The 20535-nt window shown below is 45.9% G+C and overlaps 1 protein-coding gene across 1 annotated transcript in view; it reads left to right on the top strand.

The window, feature by feature from the left end:
• Positions 1 to 7604: 7604 nt before the first annotated feature.
• The window catches only part of UNC5A (unc-5 netrin receptor A), a 138137-nt gene continuing 125206 nt past the window's right edge, over positions 7605 to 20535 (top strand). Inside the window, exon 1 of the mRNA XM_029583845.1 lies at positions 7605 to 8290. Within this exon, the coding sequence (XP_029439705.1) occupies positions 8191 to 8290 (100 nt within the window). The 5' untranslated portion in view covers positions 7605 to 8190. The remainder of the gene's footprint in view (positions 8291 to 20535) is intronic.

The raw sequence follows: 20535 nt of genomic DNA, 5'->3' as shown, positions 1-20535 counted from the left end.
TGTAAATAGGTGTTCGAACTAACTGATTTTCGAAAAAGGGATGTCATAAATTTTCCATCAGTCATAGTGATCCGTATATCCAGAAACGTTATGGAAATGGTCTCAATGATGGCAGTAAATTTCAGATGACCATTTAAAGTATTAAGCCAACATAAAAATGATCCAAAAAGATCTTTGTCGCCTTTCCACAGTACAAAGACGTCGTCAATGTACCGCTTCCACACAAAAAGCTGACTTTTGAAGGGATGATCTTGAAGCCATTTCTCTTCAAAAAAATGCATATACAGGTTTGCCAAATCGGGAGCCATGGTGGCTCCCATAGCAGTACCACACGTCTGGAGAAAAAACTCTTGATTAAAGGCGAAAAAATTCTTCTTTAAGGCTATTTGTAACAGTTTCACCAGAAAATCACTAGGGATTCGATGGGGGCGTGGTCGTTGTTCAAAAAATGTTTCTGCAATCTCAATGGCCTCGTCCTGAGGGATAGATGTATAAAGGGCCTCAACATCTAAAGTAGCCATTTGTAGATCGGTGGTATCAACCTCGAGTTGTTCCAAAAAAGTAATCATATCTGCAGAATCTCTAATAAAGGAAGGCATGGACGGAATAAATGGTGCCAAAAACACATAACGTCAAGGCTTGCTGACACCTTCTTAGGCCAATTTTTGAAATTGTTTTTTGGGTTCCACATTTCCTGTGCTAGATTATATGTTGTGGTTAACCGCTGACTCCTTTGTGTGGGTAATTGAAGTCTCCCATTATTACTGCACTACCAATTTGGTTAGCTTCCCTAATTTCTCTTAGCATTTCACTGTCCGCCTCACCATCTTGACCAGGTGGACGGTAGTATACCCCTATCTCTATAGTCTTCCCCGACACACAAGGGATTTCTACCCATAAAGATTCAATTTTGTATTTAGTCTCATGCAGGATGTTTATCCTGTTGGACTCTATGCCATCCTGGACATAAAGCACCACACCGCCTCCCGGGTGCTCCTCTCTGTCATTGCGATATAATTTGTACCCCGGTATAGCACTGTCCCATTGGTTATCCTCTTTCCACCATGTCTCTGAGATGCCAATTAAGTCTGTCATTCACTGCTATACATTCTAATTCTTCCATCTTACTTCTTAGACTTCTGGCATTAGCATACAAACATTTCAAAGTTTGTTTTTTGTTTGTATTTTCATTCTGCTTTTTAATTGATAGGGATAAGTTAGAATTTTTTAGCTCAGGTGAGTTTTTAGTTACAGGCACTTGGACTACTTTTCTAATTATTGGATCCTCACTGTTGGGATGCCCTAATTCTAATGCATCATTAGTATCCTTTGAAGATACCTCTTTCCGAACCATGCGCTGCTGAGCGACTGTCGGCTTTCCCCTTTGTTCTAGTTTAAAAGCTGCTCTATCTCCTTTTTAAAGGTTAGCGCCAGCAGTCTGGTTCCACCCTGGTTAAGGTGGAGCCCATCCCTTCGGAAGAGACTCCCCTTCCCCAAAAGGTTCCCCAGTTCCTAACAAAACTGAATCCCTCTTCCTTGCACCATCGTCTCATCCACGCATTGAGACTCCGGAGCTCTGCCTGCTCTGGTGACCTGCGCGTGGAACAGGGAGCATTTCAGAGAATGCTACCCTGGAGGTTCTGGATTTAATCTTTCTACCTAAGAGCCTAAATTTGGCTTCCAGAACCTCCCTCCCACATTTTCCTATGTCGTTGGTGCCCACATGTACGACAGCCGGCTCCTCCCCAGCACTGTCTAAAATCCTATCTAGGTGACGCGTGAGGTCCGCCACCTTCGCACCAGGTAGGCATGTTACCAGGCGATCCTCACGCCCACCAGCCACCCAGCTATCTACATTCCTAATAATCGAATCACCAACTATGACGGCCGACCTAACCCTTCCCTCCTCGGCAGTAGGCCTTGGGGAGATATCCTCAGTGCGAAAGGACAATGCATCACCTGGAGAGCAGGACCTTGCTACAGGATCCTTTCCTGCTCCACCTGGTTGGTGCTCTCTGATCATGAGACCTTCTTCCTCCAAGGCAGCACCAGGGCTGCCAGTCTGAAGTTGGGACTTGACTACTATGTCCCTGAAGGTCTCATCTATATACCTCTCTGTCTGCCTCAGCTCCTCCAGGTCTGCCACTCTAGCCTCCAGAGATCGGATGCGATGCAAAGAGCCAGGAGCTCTTTGCATCGCATGCACGTGTACAACTTCTCATCGGTGGGTAAAAAATCATACATGTGACACTCGATGCAAAAGACTGGGAAGCCCCCCTCTTGCTGCTGGACTGCTGCCTTCATCTCAGTTTTGATCAGTTCCTAGTTTAGTTTTAGGTTGCTATGGGAGTAGGAATGTGTCTAAGTTCCTTTAAATGTATTAGTGAATTCACTATATGTCTGGTAGTGGCCTACCGGGGTCTGATCGAATTCTCAATAACGTTTTTGTTGATGGGGTTTTTTTTTTGGGTTTTTTTTGTGCAAGTGGCACCTGCCTATAAATTAAGGGATGAGCTAGGGGTGGGTGGGCGACGGGTGGGAGGGTTGGGAAATACAAACAGTCTAACTTTAGTTAGTCAGCCTGAGTGACTCACAGCTCCCTTGATTAACAAATGTTGGTCCCTATTCAAACCCAATCACACTACCTCAACACCTTTCCAAGGTGAGGAACTGAGCTGAACTATTCAACTTTTTTACTTAGGTATACACTGCTCCTAGCTTATTTCTAGCTTCTGGCTAGATTTTGGGTTGTTTTTTGTTTTTTTTTTTGTGGTTTGGTTTTGTTTTTTTTCAATACAAACACTCAATTTGTATTAAATACAAACACGCAGTTCTGCAGACTTTTAAAAATAAACACACTACCTACTGCTTACTAGCTACCTTATTGACCTTATTCTGGGGAGTTGGGGTCTGCCGCTACCAGCCTGGCTCCCCCATGGCCTGCTGGGTCTTCGCTGTCTGAACCCTGCTCCTATCATTTCCTTTCACTGCAAGGGTTGGCCTCCCCCTCCTCTGTTTCTTCATCTTCCCCTGCAGTATTCTCCTTTCTCATCCCTCCACTCCACCCCAAAGTCTTTGCCCTCTATGCACAGTGCCAGATTCCTCTCCCTTTCCATCTCACCCTCATCTGCCCAGCACCCTCTCTCTCTCTCTCTCAACCCTGCTGACTACTCAGCACCTTCTTGCTTTCTCTACCCTGTCACAAGCTCAGCACAGTCTCTCTCTCCAGCTCCCACAATACACACTCAGTTCCTTCTCTCTCTTTCTCTACCCCCACCTGCCCTGTACACACACTCTCTCTCTCTCTCTCTCTCCCTCTCCATCCATAGTCAGTATTCATTCCCTACCCCTTTCCTTGCTAATCCCTTCCTGCATTCTTCAGCTTTTGCTGGGATGGGCTCTGCCGGAGGAGCTGGACCTCTTCTCGATCTTTGGCCGCAGCTCCAGGCTTTGTGCTGGCACATGATTTTGCCACTCCCAAACCTTTGGAGCTCAAGGTGAGTGCCTTGGGCCTGGGTCACCCTGGCCCATTCACAGATCTCACCTTGCCTGCTTGGAAGCCTGATGGGGGGGTTTTACTCTCACTCCATGCAGACCACCACAGCCTTCCTGGGTTGTGCACCTGTTGTTAGGGATATAACTGCTGCTTTGTGTGGATTACCCTGGGTAGTCATAGTTTAACTATGGTAGTTTAGTGCAGTCCTAAAACCCCTGTTAGAACTTAAGCAGATCTGATGCAGCTGTACTTCCATGTCTGTTCTCTCAGAGGCCAAACTGTGCCCCCGTTTTATAATGCGCACACTTCCACCTCTCCTGATGCCCTGTACAATATGTGAATGAGCTGCCACACTAAAACGGACGGGTTAGGGATAAACTGTGCATCCCTAGCGCATCCTTGGCATTGGGTGCCCAGGAGACGTGGCTGTGTGTGGGTTATCAAAAAGGATGTTCAATTTACGAGCATCTGTTTTATCCCACAGCAGCAAATTTACCAGCACAATGTACACGGCCTGGAGCTTGTATACTGTGCATGTAATGTACACGGCCTGGAGCATGTATACTGTGCATGTAATGTACACGGCCTGGAGCTTGTATACTGTGCATGTAATGTACATGGCCTGGAGCTTGTATACTGTGCATGTAATGTACATGGCCTGGAGCTTGTATACTGTGCATGTAATGTACACGGCCTGGAGCATGTATACTGTGCATGTAATGTACATGGCCTGGAGCTTGTATACTGTGCATGTAATGTACACGGCCTGGAGCATGTATACTGTGCATGTGTATTGTACACCCAAAATGTTTATTTTTTACATGAAGCCTTTTAATTTTTTCAGGCTGCTGCTTTCTGTGCTTCCTCCTACTTGTATTGCGACGATCTGAGGTAGGAGGAAGCACAGAAAAGCAGTATTTTTTGTTTTTAACTGCACTCCTTGACGCTTGGCGAGAGTTTATGCGCCCCTTCCTGTATTTGTTCCCGTCCCCCTGTTTTCTCTGTCTGTTGCAAGATGTTTAAACTGTGCACAGTGTCCCACGCCTGTGTCACTGTGAGATTACTCTTCAGTAATGCATATCAACCTCCTCTGTTCCAGACACACACACACTACCAGCACTTTTCCCTGCTATAGGGATGACCCCAGCACTCCTTCCCTCCACCCGCTCCAAGTCGCAGCTCACTGATTTATGCACTCACTTTACCCCAGGTGAGTCCCAAGTCCCTGAGTCTTACTGCCTCTCTCCCGTTTCTCCCCACATCCATCCTGCAATGTGTGCTCCTTCCCCTCCCTCACTACCCTGCAGGCTGCAAGTGCTGGAGGTAACCCCAGGATCTGAATTCAAGAGAGCCCGGGCCAAGCACAGGGGCTGGGAGAGGAAGGGACGATGCAGCTGAGCAGGACAGACGGGGGAGGCTGTTTTCTGCCATCCTGTTTCTGTGCAGCAGTAAACGGAGAGGGTCAGAGCTCTTTATTAGTTTCCCTGGAGACCCAGGAGTTGATGCAAATTCCTCGAGTCTCCGGGTGAAATCTGGATGGCATCTGCCACTTCTCAGTGAAGCATTTTCTCAGGTTTCCTTCCTCCTTGTAGCTTCAGACCGTGACCTCTTGTCCTTGAATTACCTTTCTATGAAGATTCACCTTCCTTTCAGATATTTTAAAGTTGCTCTCCTATGCCTTCCTTTCTCCAGCGCACCATAAAGTGAAACATCATGAGTGCTACGACCGCATCAGGCTTCCTGGCCAGAGCAACCATAAGTTAAAAAGAAACCTCAGTCCCCCTGGGGAGGTCACATAGTTTGGACAAAAGTCTCTCTCACTAAGGGCCGTGGAATAAGATGGCTTGGAAGAGTGCTTGCTTACACCCGCTGTTGTGTGAACACTTTTTCTGCACAAACTACTCTCGATGCAGCAAGGAGTTTTTCACACAAAATGTGCGAGTAAAACATGCTTTGTGTGCAGAAACCTGCTTTCTGCACAGAAATAACTTTCTCCAGTTAAAATGTACATTCAGCCAATGAGAGGCGGGGTGCACACTTGAAACCGGTTTGTGCACACTTTTTAACTCCCACTGCATTAGCTGCAGCCTGAATTTCAGAGCACAGCTTTAACTCTGGCCTTAGCATGAGAGGGATGTGGGGCTGAAAGTGTCTGGGGATCTGAAGATGGTGACGCAGGGCGACAAGGCGGTAGCTAAATGCTGGGCGGTATAGAGAGAGGAATATCGAGTAAGAAAAAGGAGGTGGTGATGCCCTTGTGCAGGTCCTTGGTGAGGCCTCTCCTGGAGTACTGTGTTTAGATCTGGAGCCCGTATCTCAATAAGGACAGAGACAGGACAGAGGTGGTCCAGAGAAGGGAGACCAAAATGGTGTGGGTCTGTATCGGAAGACCTATGAGTGAAGGCTGAAGGATGTGAATATGTAACCCTGGCAGAGAGGAGATAGGATACAGAACATCACATACCTGAAAGGTTTTAATGATGTGGGAACATTGAATCTTTTCCATTAGAAAGAAAACAATAGAAATAGGGGTCATGAAATGAAACTGCAGCGGGGATGACTCAGAACCAATATCAGGAAATATTTCTTCTGGTAGAGAGTGATGGATGCCAGGAATTCTCTTCTGGAGGAGGTGGTGAAGATGAAAACAGTGAAAGATTTCAAAGGGGCGTGGGATAAACACTGTGGATCCCTATAGGTTAGAGGATGGAGATGAGGAGGGAAGTGCATGGGGGTAACTTGCTGGTGCGGCGGGGGTTATAGGTTAGAGGATGGAGATGAGGAGGGAAGTGCATGGGGGTCACTTGCTGGTGCAGCGGGGGTTATGGGTTAGAGGATGGAGATGAGGAGGGAAGTGCATGGGGGTAACTTGCTGGTGCGGCGGGGGTTATAGGTTAGAGGATGGAGATGAGGAGGGAAGTGCATGGGGGTAACTTGCTGGTGCGGCGGGGGTTATAGGTTAGAGGATGGAGATGAGGAGGGAAGTGCATGGGGGTAACTTGCTGGTGCGGCGGGGGTTATAGGTTAGAGGATGGAGATGAGGAGGGAAGTGCATGGGGGTAACTTGCTGGTGCGGCGGGGGTTATAGGTTAGAGGATGGAGATGAGGAGGGAAGTGCATGGGGGTAACTTGCTGGTGCGGCAGAGGCTATAGGTTAGAGGATGGAGATGAGGAGGGAAGTGCATGGGGGTAACTTGCTGGTGCGGCCGGGGTTATAGGTTAGAGGATGGAGATGAGGAGGGAAGTGCATGGGGGTAACTTTCTGGTGCAGCCGTTACTGCCCTTAACCCAGAAACCTTAATAATTTGATGCAACTCCATCCGTGTTCTCTTCTTCAATGGCAGGCGGAAAAGGGGAATTCGATTTAGACAACAACCAATGAGGGTCTGACTTTTATGGTCTGGGAAACTGAGACGCAGACATTGAGGAAAAAACCCAGGACTGCTCCTATGGCCAAGTCCATAAGCAAAGCCCGTCAAGCCGCAGTCTGAATTTTCAAAGCTCATCACCCAGTAAAAAAAAAAATGTTGTTAGCTGAAATGTTTCTGTGTTATCCTAAGGCTTGGAGATAACTGCACCGAGCAGCAGTCGGTACCTTTAAGAGAAGTGTGGGGGTAACGTGCACGGCGCGGCAGATACCAGCATGGGCAGCTTGCTGGGCAGACTGCATGGCCCATTTTGGTCCTTTTCTGCCTCATTTCTCTGTTTCTGTGTTGCACATCCGACCCTAGTTTTGCTGGCTGTGTGGATTATTACAAAACTTGGTAATAAGACCTGGAAGGGCGCATGGGTCGGGATTGGTGTTGATCTTGTCAGCTTCAAAGTTGCTAAGGGAATTTCTGTGCGCAATCATCTCCCCAAAGTGTAAGATCAACTCCGTTTGGTCTTTATGGGCTGCCAGCCCCAGGCCACCCTTTCTGGCTCCAGTCTGCCTCTCTGCACCTCGAATCCCGTCCCGATGCTCCTCCTCCTCCTCCTCTTCCTTGCAATACGAGCACTGCAGCGAGAGTTCACTCCAGGTGTGCACCGGGCTCCAGTCCGGGATCCGGCGCTGCTGCCGCCTTCGCTCGGAGCCCGTGGCCGAGCTGCACCTCGGGGAGGGTCCGGAGAGGAAGAGGAGGCAGCGCCTGGATCTGCTCGGCTCCTCGCCTCCCTGCAGCCCGGATCCAGGCCAGGTTTTCCCAGTAGTTCCTAGCCTGGCTCTTAGGCTCCTGCGGGCTCCGTCTCTCCTGCATTGCTGTGGACCAGGACTAAAGCGAGGACGAAGCAAAACCCAGCCGAGCCCGAGACCCCGATCTGCATCCGGAGCCGAGCCCGAGACCCCGATCTGCATCTGGAGGAGAGCTGGGGGACCCCGATCTGCATCCGGAGCCGAGCCCGAGACCCCGATCTGCATCTGGAGGGGAGCTGGGGGACCCCGATCTGCATCCGGAGCCGAGCCCGAGACCCCGATCTGCCTCCGCCGAGCCCGAGACCCCGATCTGCATCTGGAGGGGAGCTGGGGACCCCGATCTGCCTCCGGAGCCGAGCCGCGCCGATCCGGGCTCCCTAAGCCGCAGCCTCGTCGGGCAGTGATCCAAGCCGAACCTGCTCCACTGTCCGCATCCCGAGCCGGGACTATGATGTGCAGCGGCTCGCGGCGACCTGCTGGACGGCGACACACGGGCTGAGCGCTGCCGACCCTGGTGCCAGACATGGGCTCATGGGGGCAGGGACCGAGCGCGGAACCCGGCGGGGGAGCCTTCCGCTTGCTGTTGGCCGCGGTTCTGCTGGGCTGGCAGCCCCGACCCTCCGGTGAGTGTCAGGTACCCGGCTCCGGCCGCTTTCCAGCTTCTCTGAGGGGGCACTGAAGTGTCCCCCAAGGAGACGAGCAGTGGCCAAAACTGCCCCCTGTTCTAGATGACTAGGTCAGTGCTATTGGGGTTATTGTGTGTGTTCTGGCCTGGTGAAGCCCCTGGGTCACTGCCCTTGGGGCTATTGTGTGTGTTCTGGCCTAGGGCAGTTGCTGGGGTTGTTTTGTATATTCTCGCCTGGTGAAGTCCCTGGGTCACTGCCCTTGGGGCTATTGGGCGAGTTCTGGCCTGGTGAAGTCCCTGGGTCACTGCCCTTGGGGCTATTGGGCGAGTTCTGGCCTGGTGAAGTCCCTGGGTCACTGCCCTTGGGGCTATTGGGCGAGTTCTGGCCTGGGGCAGACCCTGGGTCACTGCCCTTGGGGCTATTGTGTGTGTTCTGGCCTAGGGCAGTTGCTGGGGTTGTTTTGTATATTCTGGCCTGGTGAAGTCCCTGGGTCACTGCCCTTGGGGCTATTGTGCGTGTTCTGGCCTGGGGCAGACCCTGGGTCACTGCCCTTGGGGCTATTGTGCGTGTTCTGGCCTGGGGCAGACCCTGGGTCACTGCCCTTGGGGCTATTGGGCGAGTTCTGGCCTGGGGCAGTCCCTGGGGCACTGCTCTGGGGCTATTGGGCTGTTCTTCACTTTGATCTCTTCTTGTGCCATTTCTCTCTCTCTGATTCCAGAAACTTTCTTTGCATTATTTGTCCGCCTTGCCAGAGTGGTTAAAATAAATATTATTATGTAGGACCCCTACTACTACTCAGCAGAGAATGAAATTACAAGGAACAGGAAGCCCAGCAGCGAGGACAATTCCTGGCTTCTGGTACTGGCCCGCTCTGCCCCTGCTCGGCTGATGTCTCTGACCTGGTGGCAGGTAACCCTAAGAACAGGATCTGCCCAGCACCTCCAGAACACCACATCCAAGCCTTCTTACTCATAACCAGGATACAAACTGGCTTTTCCAAGCCTACCTGGCTAATGCTGCTTTATGGGCTTCACCAGGAATTTGTCCAACCCCTTTTTAAATCCAGCTACACTAACAGCTTTCACTGCATCCTCTGGCAACAAATTCCACAGTTTAATTGTGAAAAAATAAGTTCTCTGGTTTATTTTAAATGTGCTACCTATTAGCTTCATGCATGGAGTGTCCCCTAGTCCTGGTACTACTTTAAAGAATAAATAACTGTTCCCTAGTTACCCATTTCAACCTCTGTCATATCTGCTCTCAGCCGTCTCTTCTCCAGGCTGTAGAGCCCTAGCCTGTTTAACCTTTCCTCACAGGGGACCTGTTCTACCCCCTTTATCACCTTGCTCACCCTCTGCTATATCTTTTTGAAATGGGGTAACCAGAACTGCAAACAATACTCCAAGTGCAGGGATTGATACAGAGGCATTGTGATATACTCTGATTTATTTTCTATTCCTTTCCTAATAATTCTATTTACTTTTTTCTCCACCACCACCACACACTGGTCCTTAGTATTTCCAAGATCCTTTTCCCGGGTGATGACACCTAATATGGAACCCAGCATTGAAAAGCTATAGTTTGAATAATTCATTTCTATATGCATCACTTTACATATGTCCACATTAAATATCAACATCCATTTACACTTCCAATTCCCCAATCTCATAAGGTTCTCTTGCAATTTCTCACAATCAATTCATGATCTAACATCTTTAAGAACATAAGATAAGCCATACTGGGTCAGACAGAGGGTCCATCCAGTCTAGCATCCTGTTTCCAACAATGGCCAATCCAGGCTACAAGTACCTGGCAAGTACCCAAACACTAAGTAGATCCCATGCTACTGATGCTGGTAATAAGCAGTAGCTGTTCCAATATATATGTCTGCAATCTATTTTGATGAGTTTATCTTTTATATTCTTAATTATATTAATCTTATCTTTACTGTTTAACCTGTTTTTAGTTTTTGCTATGAATAGTTTTAACTATTTTATTATTTTTATTGATATTTTATTGTGTTTATTTCATTTCCTACTATTTATTACTTGTATTATGTAAACCATAAAGATAGAACCTTGTGTTCTGAACATCGGTATATAAGAATTGCATAAATAAATAAGTCAACTTGATTAATAGCAGTTTATAGATATCTCTTCCAGGAACTTGTCCAAACCTTTTTTTAAACCCAGCTACACTAATTGTCTTAACCACATCCTCTGGCAATGAATTCCAGAGCTTAATTGTGCATTGAGTGAAAAAGAATTTTCTCTGATTTGTTTTAAATGTGCTACTTGCTACTTTGAATAATTTTGTTTCATCTGTGAATTTGACCAATTCACTCCCTTTTTTGCATCATTTATAAATATATTATTTTATTTGTTTCTTATATACTACACATCAGATATGGCCAGAAAGGTTCATAAATACACAAAAGTACCAGTCCCACTACAGACAGAAACCTGGAACACACCACTATTTACCTTTCTCTATTGAGAGAAATTACTATTCTGGCCTTCAGCAAGTTACCAATCCACAATAGGACATTGCTTACTCTCCCATAACTCTTTAATTTACTAATGAGTCTCTCATGCAAGACTTTGTCATATGCCTTCTAAAAATCCAGATACACTATATCAACCAACTTAAACATGCTGGCAAAGATAATTCCTTCACAAAAAAAATCCCCTTGCTGACTCCATGTTGGCTCTGCCCCATCAGTCTGTGTCTATCCAAATGTCCAGTAATTTTGTTCTTAGAGTAGCTTCTTCCATTGTGCCTGGCACCAACATCGGCTTACTGGTCTGTAGTTTCCCAGATCATCCTGGAGCCCTTTATAAAAATAGGCATTAAGTTGGCAACCCTCCAGTCTTTGAATACCATAGCTGATTTGAATGAGATTACTAATAATAAATCTGCAATTTCATTTTTTAATTCTTTCAGATTTCTGGGGTATATGCCATCCAATCCCAGTGTTTTGTTACTCTTTTTAGTTTGTTGATTTGCTGTCTTACATCTTCCTGGTTTACCATGATTTGATTCAGTTCCACTGAATCTTCACCTTCAAAGAATTTCTCCAACGCAGGTATCTCCATGACCCTCCTTATCCTGAGTAAAAGATGGAAGCAAAGAATTTATTTAGTTTTCTATATGTGATTGTCTTCCCTGAATGCTTCTTTTACTCCTCGGTCATCTAGTGGTCCGACCAATTCCCTTACAGGCTTCTTGATTTGAATATACTTGAAAAGGTTTTTGTTTTGAATTTTTGCCTCTCCGGCAAGCTTCTTTTCACAATCTCTTTTGCCCTGTGTTATTAATGCTTTACATCTAACTTGCCAAATCGTATGCACTTTCTTGTTTTCTTGATTTGGAGGCACCTTCCAGTTTTTGAAAGATGTCATTTTGGTTTTAATAGCATCTTTCATCTTATAACTCAACCATGTTGGCAGTAATTTGGTTTTCTTTCTACCAGTTTTAATGTATGGAATGCATTATGTCTGAGCTTCCAAAATGGTGTTTTAAAAGTGTCCATGCCCCACATGCAAACTTTTAACTTTTGCAATGAATTCTCTTATTTTTTTCTAACTAATTTCCTCATTTTATAATAGCCTCCCTTTATAAATACTAGTGCAGTAGTTTTCCTTAATGCCCCCCTCCTCAGTTGTTATATTAAATTTGATTTTATTTTGATCACTATTGCCAAGCTGCCCCAGCACCGTTACCTCTCACTCCAGGTCCTTTGTCTCAGTAATGATTAGATCTAGAGTGTATGTAAATATAAAGTAAGAAATTGGCAGATAGAGCTGGGGTAGAGCTTGGTAGGTTTGCTTGGCTTCCCCCCAACAAAAAGTCATTTTGCTGCCTATACTCTCATTGTTCCAGTACCAGTTTCTTCACTTATAGCATCTAGAAACTTTACCTCCCTAACATGTCCTGATGAGACATTTACCCAATCTCCCATCATTATTGCGTAGCCTCATTTGTTAGCTTTTCTAATTGCTGTTGGCATATTACAGTCTCTTCATTCTGGCCAGGCAGAAGGTAATATACCCCCACCTGCATACTCTCTCCCATCGCACAGGGAATTTCTATCCACAGAGATTGCACAGGGCATTTTGTCTCCTGCCATGCTTAACATACACTCCCACACTTCAACCAATTTAACTTGGTCTATTATTTGATTTAATATACATCCTGCAATCACAATGTCCCATTGGTTATCCTCCTTCCACCAGGTCTCTGAGATGCAAATTTATGTCTAGCTCTTCATTCACTGCCATACATTCCAACTCTGAAATCTTAATTTTTAAACTTCTGGCCTTTACATACAGACAATTCAAAGAATATGTTGTTTAAATTTTAAAATAATCATTCCAATATGTGTTTAAACCATGCAATGAAATAAACAGAAAACAAATTGACACATAAAGATTGCATGAATCGCTCTTATAAAAGCTACCGGTATCCTGGCTTTTCTCATCATCGCTCCTTAATTTCATGCTTACCTTTTGAAACTTGGACAGATAAGTTCTTTAACTACATATTTAAAAATAAATGTCTTTTTTTTAAAATGATAATCATGAAATTAAGGGTCAATGATGATAAGACTCGCTGGTGAAAAGCCAGGATACAGGTAGCTTTTATATGAACAGTTCTCAATCATGCAATCTTTAGGGATTGATTTAATTTTCTGTTTATTTGATTGCATGGTTTAGACATGTTTTGGGGTGATTATTTTGAAATTATATTCAGGAGTTTCACCTGACAGTGGTTTTTAAAAATGTTATTCACAAGCTGCCTGGCAGTTGAAATGGATAGTTTGGAAAACTTATCTCCGTCTATTTTTTAATATAAATTACCTGGGCTACTTCTGCCTCTATCACATCTCTATTGCAATATTCTGACTTCCTCATTATGCCAGCATCCTGTGAGGATTTCTCCCTCTGAACCATGCGCTGCTGAGCTACTGTCAGTTTCCCCTCATGTTCTAGTCTAAAAGCTGCTCTATCCCCTTTTTAAACATTAACACCAGCAGTCAAGTTTCAGCCTAGTTAAGCTGCTGTTTCTTCTGTTTCCCCCAGAATTACACACAGGTTTTCCTGCTCATTCTTTGGGAAGTTTTTTATTTTCTCTGTCAGTTTTGGGAAAAGTCCATTTCTGATGTCTTGCTTTATCAGTTTATATCATGCAGAATATGAAAATCTCTTAGCTTGGTATAGGCAGAATAAGACACTTACAGAAATTATAAAGCAGATTCAAAGCCCACAAAATTCAAAGCATTCATTATACAGCTTACAAATCACAAAAAGAATGACAATGCTTTCATTAAATCATAGGGCTAGCCTAGTAATATATTTCTGCTATCTAGCAACCTCCCTCCCTCCACGCCTACGAAGATTACTATCACCAGACAGCGTGTAAAGCACACTCAATTAAAATTAGCAAGCATAGATAGCACAATCCCAGTTATCTAACCCAATGCTTCTGTTCACAGTAGACAACGTCCAAAACTGCAGGTAGCAGAAAAGAGGAAATGCATTGCTGTTTCTATGTCTCCGGTGTTGCACTGCATGCAGAGTCTGGCATCTTGTGATTTCCAGTTCAGCTTTTGTCTGCGCGTTTCTATTTCTAGTCTGTGTTCACTTCTTCTGGATAAGGCAAGAGTCTGCCTGTGCTCTGCATGTGTGACCGAGGTGAAGCCAGCTTCTTCTGTCCTCCCAGTAGAAAGTGTATTGGTGTTGTAAGGCCCTTGCCTTTTCATAGCTAGCAATGGGAGTTTAGGTAGAACGAGTTTGTGCTGGAAACGTCTTTGTTCTTTTCTCTTTCCCAGATTCCCCTGTAGGGTCCATAATTTGAGGCACATCTCCAGCAGGCTTAGGTTCTGTTATTGACCTGACAGTTTGTACACGTGTTTTCTCTCTTTGTCTCGCCACTGTATGTTTTTTCTCTTTCCCCATTATCTGGAATAAAGTCTGAGTGGAGGGAGGCTGGCAGGCTGTTACTGGGCTCATACAGTGATCTGAATAAGAAGCGACTTGTAGAGCGTGGATCCATTTCTGGACTAGGATTAGGTGGAGGGGGTCTCTCGTGGCTGCCGCACATTGTGGGATTGCTAAACCAGGAGAAGCCCTGTGGGGCACTGGTACAGAGCATTTCACCTTAGAAGACTGGGAAACTCTGTACAGAAACAGAGGAGATGGCGGCAGCTAAAGACCCAGCTGAGATCATGCACATATAAATTCCCACATGCAATCCAGCACCCCTATGTATTTCACCTTAACCCTTTCACATGCACTGCCCTCCATATCTCTCCTGAGTATGCCCAGAATCTCTTACAGTGATGGCCTCTACAACCTCCAGCTCTGCTTCTTCCAAGACCAATCTTTAAGACAAGCACTCCCAGCCTGCTTCCATGTCTTATTACCAACTTTCATAATAATCCCCTCAACCACCAAGGTTAGTGAGGTTAATGTAAAGAATCCGGCCTCCCCATCTTCATTAAAGTTTCGGTTTCAACCGTGATCCCGCCAAGGAGAGCAACCCAGCTGTCATGACCAGGAGCGGTGAGCCCTTGTGCTGCTGTCAAGTTTGCACGACCCACAGGATAAACCTTAACAGGCAGGGGCTGACACACCACAGGAGTAGGTCCTTCTGCCTAGCCAACCACGTCTCCCTTGGGTTGCGTCCATAGGTCCTGGTGGCTGGCAGGACTTTCTGGGCTTGATGCAAAGGTGGTGGCAATGGCGAGGTTGGTGGTCAAGCAGAGAGATGTCATGATCCCAGTCCGAGGTCAGGCAGGCTGAAGATAAGGCAAAGTCCAAATCTGATCCGAGGTCAGGCACAGGAAGAGCAAGGTACAGGAGAACAGGCAGCAACTGGACAAGGAAGGAGAGGACGAAACTCATGAGGAAGGAACCAGGACCACAAGAAACGAGGCAGGAACCGGGAAGCAGGAAAGAGAGGCACAGTTAGCAACTAGCAGGAGACCTGTTGTGAAGGCAAAGACTGCAGGGAGGCTTGCGTTTAAATGTCCTACCCGGCCCACATCATCGCCCAGTGCCCTGCTGTGGTGTTTCTAAAAGCCGAGGAGCGAGAGCGCCGCGGTGAAGAACATGTGGATACCTTAGAGCTCTCTCTTTCTCCTTCCTGGAATTCAGTTAAGGGAGGTCACAGCTCTCTGCTTCCAGCATTAAAGCTGAGGGTAACCTCATGGAGTGGTGGTTACAGCCCTAAAGAGTAGTGGTATAACAGCACCGGGCTTCCAAGACGGCAGGTGTAAAGCTCAACTGGCTGCAGCAGAGGCACTGCGGTCAGCCTCACTGACCCTCAACCTACCATGCTAAATGTCCAGGTCCTACTGGGGTGAAGGGATGCCTGGGATTTGGGATTTTCCTTTGGACAGTGTCTGCACATCCATGACAGGACTGAGCCTCATATATAAGCTGAAGCAGGAGGAGAGAGTAGGGAAAACAGCAGCGGCCATGATTGCTAGGCACGTGGGGCCCAGTCTGGTAATGAGGAGGCGGGCAGCCACGTGGGGCCCAGTCTGGTAATGAGGAGGCGGGCAGCCACATGGAGCCCAGTCTGGTAATGAGGAGGCGGGCAGCCACGTGGGGCCCAGTCTGGTAATGAGGAGGTGGGCAGCCACATGGGGCCCAGTCTGGTAATGAGGAGGTGGGCAGTATGTGGGATCTGGGTAGTTCCCAACCTGTCCGAAGAAAGATCTGGAAGGAGAGAGACAGCAGGAGTGCTTCAGTGGTGAGGCTGATTAGGAAGTACCTGGTCTTCCTTAAGTGAGTGGGGTCATTCTTGTTCTCGTGTACCACAAATCTACTTTGTAAGGTGATGTAGCTATGTTATACTTTTGTACATTGTCCAGGAGTGTGAGACTAGTGCTCACTCCCTGAATTATCTCTGCCCTCCTGCCAGGAGTGTGAGACATAAGAACATAAGAACTTGCCATGCTGGGTCAGACCAAGGGTCCATCAAGCCCAGCATCCTGTTTCCAACAGTGGCCAAGCCAGGTCACAAGTACCTGGCAATTACCCAAACACTAAGAAGATCTCCCATGCTACTGTTGCAATTAATAGCAGTGGCTATTCCCTAAATAAACTTGATTAATAGCCGTTAATGGACTTCTCCTCCAAGAACTTATCCAATCCTTTTTTGAACCCAGCTACACTAACTGCACTAACCACATCCTCTGGCAACAAATTCCAGAGCTTTATTGTGCGTTGAGTGAAAAAGAATTTTCTCTGATTAGTTTTAAATGTGCTACTTGCTAACTTCATGGAATGCCCCTTAGTCCTTCTATTATTCAAAAGTGTAAATAACCGATTCACATTTACCCATTCTAGACTTCTCATGATCTTAAAGACCTCTATCATATCCCCCCTCAGCCGTCTCTTCTCCAAGCTGAACAGCCCTAACCCCTTCAGCCTTTCCTCAAAGGGGAGCTGTTCCATTCCCTTTATCATTTTGGTTGCCCTTCTCTGTACCTTCTCCATCACAACTATATCTTTTTTGAGATGCGGTGACCAGAATTGTACACAGTATTCAAGGTGCGGTCTCACCATGGAGCGATATAGAGGCATTATGACATTTTCTGTTTATTAACCATTCCCTTCCTAATAATTCCCAACATTCTGTTTGCTTTTTTGACTGCTGCAGCACACTGAGCTGGCGATTTTAAAGTATTATCCACTATGATGCCTAGATCTTTTTCCTGGGTGGTAGCTCCTAATATGGAACCTAACATCGTGAAACTACAGCAAGGGTTATTTTTCCCTATATGCAACACCTTGCACTTGTCCACATTAAATTTCATCTGCCATTTGGATGCCCAATCTTCCAGTCTTGCAAAGTCCTCCTGTAATGTATCACAGTCCGCTTGTGATTTAACTACTCTGAATAATTTTGTATTGTCTGGAAATTTGATAACCTCACTCGTCGTATTCCTTTCCAGATCATTTATAAATATATTGAAAAGCACCGGTCCAAGTACAGATCCCTGAGGCACTCCACTGTTTACCTTTTTCCACTGAGAAAATTGACCATTTAATCCTACTCTGTTTCCTGTCTTTTAACCAGTTTGTAATCCACGAAAGGACATTGCCTCCTATCCCATGACTTTTTAGTTTTCGTAGAAGCTCTCATGAGGGACTTTGTCAAACGCCTTCTGAAAATCCAAATACACTACATCTATTGGTTCACCTTTATCCACATGTTTGTTTAACCCCTTCAAAAAAAAAGAAGCAGATTTGTTAGGCAAGACTTCCCTTGGGTAAATCCATGTTGACTGTGTGCCATTAAATCATGTCTTTCTATATGCTCTACAATTTTGATCTTGAGAATAGTTTCCACTATTTTTCCCAGCACTGAAGTCAGGCTCACTGGTCTATAGTTACCCGGATCACTCTCTGAAGCTTCCCTGCTCTGCTCCCAGGCTTGCAATAGTTCCTGCCACTAAACCCTCCAGTCTGGGGAACTGATGTGTAATGGTGATGAGGGGTTATTAAGCTAGCTTTAAGACTAGTAATGGGGAGGGAAGCTCTGCTATATGAGGGCACAGAACCTCCTGTGGCTTACATTAAGGTCAGGTAGTGAGTGCATAGAGTTCATCACCTTCAGTTGTTTCATTGTTGGGCTATTCCTGATGAACATGGAACACTTTTATAGCCATTCTGCCCTTGTAAATTTTCACAAATCACCAGGATCTAAAATATTCCTATCCCAGCATTCGCCTCTTAAAAGAAGACCCTAGCCAGTCACACACCTCTGATGTGAGCCTTCTGGCCATCTACCCCAGTATGCATCACTGATATGGTCCCCTTCTCTGGTATAAGTGCCCCTCCCACCTGTCTATCCCAGCATGCATCATTGATATGGTCCCCCTCTCTGATATATGTGCCCCTCCCACCTGTCTATCCCAGCATGCATCACTGATATGGTCCCCCTCTCTGGTATAAGTGCCCCTCCCACCTGTCTATCCCAGCATGCATCATTGATATGGTCCCCCTCTCTGATATATGTGCCCCTCCCACCTGTCTATCCCAGCATGCATCATTGATATGGTCCCCATCTCTGATATATGTGCCCCTCCCACCTGTCTATCCCAGCATGCAGCTGCAGTTTCCTTCATTCCTGGAGCCTAATCTGCTGCTCTGTATATATGAGGAATTTAACTTTAATTTAAATAAAAATTTAAATAGATATAAACACAATAATATATGTAATTATTTATAAATTAAGTTCTGTTGGACAGCAAAGTCATAAATAACAAAAGCAATTTAATTTATATTCTGCTTTTATGCCCTTGAAAGGGGTCTACTTTCAGCTCTGTAGCCTGTGCCTGTACACAGTGTTTACAATCTAAATTTCCACCTGAAGCAATGGAGGGTGAATTTCATGGCACTCTAATTCCTGTTCATTTTTTTTTTTTTTTTATAACTTTATCTCTATTGTTTCAGTGTTTTTATTGTAAATTACTTTAATATCTTCTTTTATTTGCATTACTACATTATGTTCTGATATTTTGTATTTTAAGAACATTTCACATTCCATAGCTTTGGCTCAGTTGCAGCAGTGGGGGATCTAGAGATCCTACTGGAAGGACTGCACTGGCTTTATCTGGAGGGGAGAATCCACTTGAAAACCAGGGCTATGAGTTAGAAAGCTTTACCTGCATTAGGGTTTGTTAAACTGTTACTTTCTAGTCCAGATTGATGGATACCAGGGAAACAAGAGGCCATTAGCAACAAAATAGAACAAAATTATCTCACTTTCAAAAAGAAAGTCAATTGTGGCTTTTATCTCTCAGGCTTCTATTTTGTGCCTTTCTGGGCAGATTTGGATATTAGAAGAACTTAAGGGAGCTGCTGCCAGTTCCTTACATCATTATTTTGTTTCACAAAAATGTTATTATAGTGTGTTTTAAATTTCCTTATTTGCTGCTCTGGGTTTATTATTGATCTTTGATGTTTCCTTACAGTATATTGTTTAAAATCATATTGCAAGCTTCTTGGGGCTGCTTTTCTGTGCAACTTAATATCATGGCGATATTAAGTCGGAGGTCCCAAAAGTAAAAATTTAAAATCAGCTCGCAGGTTGAAAACCGGACGCTCAATTTTGCCGGCGTCCAGTTTCCGAGCCCATGGCTGTCAGCGGGTCCACGAACCGATGCTGGCAAAATTGAGCGTCGGCTGTCAAACCCGCTGACTGCCGCCACTTCTGTCAAAAAGGAGGCGCTAGGGACGCGCTAGTGTCCCTAGCGCCTCCTTTTACCATGGGCCCTAATTAGCATATTTTTATTTACTGGATCGCGTGCACAGGCCTGTGCTCGCCCTCTCTCCTGCGTTTCTTTCTGTATCGGCCCGTTAGGGAATAGCCACTGCTATTAATTGCATCAGTAGCATGGGATCTTCTTAGTGTTTGGGTACTTGCCAGGTTCTTGTGGCCTGGTTTGGCCTCTGTTGGAAACAGGATGCTGGGCTTGATGAACCCTCGGTCTGGCCCAACATGGCAAGTTCTTCTTTTCTTCTGTTCTTATGCTCTTATGTTCCTATATATTTATCTGGGTATCTGTAGACGGCCTCCCCTGTCCAGCCCCTCACTTATCCAGCTAACTCTTAACCAGCCAAATGGTAGCCAATTTGCATGCAACATTTTCACCGGACCCTAAATTTCAGACACTGGGCAGCAGTTCTGTAAGAAGCGGGAAGCACTGGTTTATTCAAGATATAGGCAGCAGGCGGAATCCCAGCTTATACCAATGTGGCACAACAGAAAGCCATTCGTGATTTGTCTCTGGAAACTGAGATAGGCTTGGATCGCCTCCTGGGGCATCAGGATTGAATCCTCATGACGCAGATGGTGCAAGTCCTGAAGTCCTTCAAAGATGCCGTGAAGGATCTAAATTTAATAAGTCACCATGGGTGCATCGGCCCCATAATCAGTGTCCTGGAGGGAGAAGTTAGAGGGACTGAAACCAGAGGACTCTGTGCGGCTGCAAACCCCTCACCCGGCTGGATCCATACTGTGGGACTCATGGGTGAAAGGGGTTATCAGCAGAAGAAGGAGCTGGTTGCTGGAGTGTGGAAGAGGAAGAGGAGAGGCAGTGGATCAGAGGGAAGCGTGCGCACCTCACACAGTAAGCTCACCCTGTCAGCTACCACGGCCCCACATTTCATTTTTGCTGACTGCACTTTAAACAACAAATGTTTCCTTCTTTAATTTCATGCTTA

The sequence above is a fragment of the Rhinatrema bivittatum genome, chromosome 18, assembly GCF_901001135.1.
Source record: "Rhinatrema bivittatum chromosome 18, aRhiBiv1.1, whole genome shotgun sequence".
Taxonomy (NCBI): domain Eukaryota; kingdom Metazoa; phylum Chordata; class Amphibia; order Gymnophiona; family Rhinatrematidae; genus Rhinatrema; species Rhinatrema bivittatum.
This window is presented reverse-complemented; position numbering and strand designations above follow the sequence as displayed.